Here is a 2,291-nt window from a genome sequence, read left to right on the forward strand (position 1 = left end):
GCGTGGGGACCAGGACGACGGTTGGTCCAGCTCCTACGCGGAGGAGGCGGGAGACCCTTCACTATGTACGGTCACCGGCGTGCACGGAGCCCCCGGGATTCCTGGCCGGGAACGGAGGACGGCGTGGCAGCGGAGGACAGGAGGTCAGCAGGGGCACCTGCGCGGTGCGGGGTGGCCTGTGCGCCCGCAGGGTGTGCGTGAGGGCGAGTGGGTAGCACGGAGGGTGAGGCCGGCCGTGGCCTCCGGGGAGGTGGACACCGTGCGCTCGAGAACAGAGAGGCACCGGGCCCGCAGGGACCCCGGAGTGAGGGGTGGCGAGGTGGCGTCCGCCGTTCGGCGGGCCTGTCCACGGTTCGCGCGTTCGCTCAGCCGGGACCCGACCCCTCCCCCACGCCCACCCCCACCGCCAGCGCCAGNCATTCGACCGGCCCGTCCGCAGGTGCTAGGAGGCGATCGCAGGGCGCCCTCACCCGCTCCGAGAGAAAGGCCGCTGCTCTCGCCATCTCCTCCGCTGTCATTCTCCCCCTGAGCCTCCGCGCGCGGACACAGGTGTGGCGTTCTGGGCCTGTCCACCTCCTTCTCTGTGTGGTCGGAGGGACCCAAGGAGAGGTCCTCCCTTCCTTCCTTCCTTTGCGTGCGGACCAGCCCCCTGAAGGGGCCACCGTGGGCGCCGCCCCTGGTTTTCTCCCTCTCACCAGCTCAGGGAAGTCCCCGCAGACGGGGACGGGGAGGCCTCCAGGAGAGGTGGGGGTTGGGACGCGTTGGCAGAAGCTCTCACGTGAAGGCGGGTGGCACGGTTCTTCGGCCTTGGGCTCCAGGCCAGGGCGGGAGCGGGACGTGGACGTGCGGGTTCGGACACGTGAAAAGCGGACGCCGGTGCTCGTGTGCAAGACTGACTGGGTTTTTCGTGTCGTTCAGGTCGGCCACCGCCCCGTGGAATCCGTCTAAACGTCGGCCAGTGGAGCAGGATCCCAGGAGAGGTAAGCTGCTTTCCCCGCTTTGGCCTCGAGTCATCTGCCGGGGGACCGGGGGCGCGTCAGATCCGGAAAGGAGCAGGTGCTCTCCCGGAGCGCCTGGGGCCGCACCCTTGACCCTGGTCTGTGCTGGCTCCGGGCGCTCCCAGGTCACGCACAGCCCGAAAACGCAAGAAGGATGTGCCCGAGAGACGCATTCAGTTCTCACGCTGTCTCTCTGCACAGGTGCTGGACCAGCTGCGGCGCAAGGAGCTCCACGCCCGGATCCCGCACCGGCCTCCCAAGGCGCACCGGTGAGTCCCCGAGTCCTCGGAGGGCGATGGGAGAGGGGCGTTGCAGACGGGCTCTGGGCCGCCGGGGAGGCCCGGGAGCCGTCCTTCAGGATGGGTGCGTGCAGGGCGGCAAGGTGGGGGGCGGCCCCCCGCAGTGTTCGGTGTTCGCTGGGGAGGTCGAAGGGGCTGGCGGCTCCCTCCCGCGGCTGCCCTGGGTCCCCTCGGCGGGCTGGGGCCTAACTCAGAGCTGTCCTCTCTCTCCCCAGGAGCGGCAGAGCGCCGGCTCGCACGAGTTCCTGGTGATCCTGGAGCCCGGCACCGACCTGCACCTGCGCCTGGGAGAGGAGGTCCTGGTCCTGGCGCCGCAGACGGCGCTGCAGCTCGCGCTGCGCAACGTGTTGGTCGTGGTGCTCCCGTGGCACGTCCTGAGCTCGTCCGAGGAGCTGTTCGTCCCGGGCCACGCCCGCTGCATCGTGCCCCGCGACGCCGAGGTCACGTGGGCCATCGACATCGAAGACGGCTCCCTGTCCGCCCAGAGAGCAGAGCGCGCGCGCGCCGCCCGTGCGGGCGAGGAGGCCGAGGCTCCGCGGGGCCTGAGCCCGCCTTCGCTGAGCACCCTCCTCCTCAGACCTCTGCACAGGGCCGCCGGCCCGCAGGGCTGCTGCGGGCTGCCCGGGCCCCGGCCGAGGCGCGAGAGGCGCCCTCTGCCGGCGGAGTTCAGCCTGGACCTCCGCGGCCTGGGGCCCTGCCCCGGCTCCGCGCTCAGACCTCTGCCTGCCTCCCCGAGCCCCGGGCCCAGGCCCTGCCGCGCAGCTCGTCGCAGGCCGCCCACTGGGGCCCGCCGACGTCTCTTCTGAGGGGCTGGTCCCCCAGCGCCCACCCCGGCAGCAGGAATTGCCACATGCCGATCGGGTCCAAGGGACCCCTGCTCCTCCTGGCGCGTCCAGCGAGAATCTCCTCTCTCCCTCGTCGCTCTGGCGCGGACTTCACTTCCGACGGGTGTATCGGCTCCTGAGTTCAATAAACGGTTATAAAAATGCACTTG

At 70.9% G+C, this 2,291-nt stretch overlaps 1 protein-coding gene across 1 annotated transcript; it reads left to right on the forward strand.

The window, feature by feature from the left end:
- The first annotated feature begins 1,293 nt into the window (after window positions 1-1,293).
- LOC120614438 (proline-rich protein 23D1-like) lies at window positions 1,294-2,103 on the forward strand. Its single transcript, XM_039877335.1, has 2 exons — window positions 1,294-1,380; window positions 1,513-2,103. Exons 1-2 carry the CDS (start codon window positions 1,294-1,296, stop codon window positions 2,101-2,103), a joined length of 678 nt encoding a protein of 225 aa, XP_039733269.1.
- The last annotated feature ends 188 nt before the right edge of the window (window positions 2,104-2,291 follow it).

This window comes from Pteropus medius, unplaced genomic scaffold (assembly GCF_902729225.1).
Source record: "Pteropus medius unplaced genomic scaffold, Ma_sr-lr_union100, whole genome shotgun sequence".
Classification (NCBI taxonomy): Eukaryota; Metazoa; Chordata; class Mammalia; order Chiroptera; family Pteropodidae; genus Pteropus; species Pteropus medius.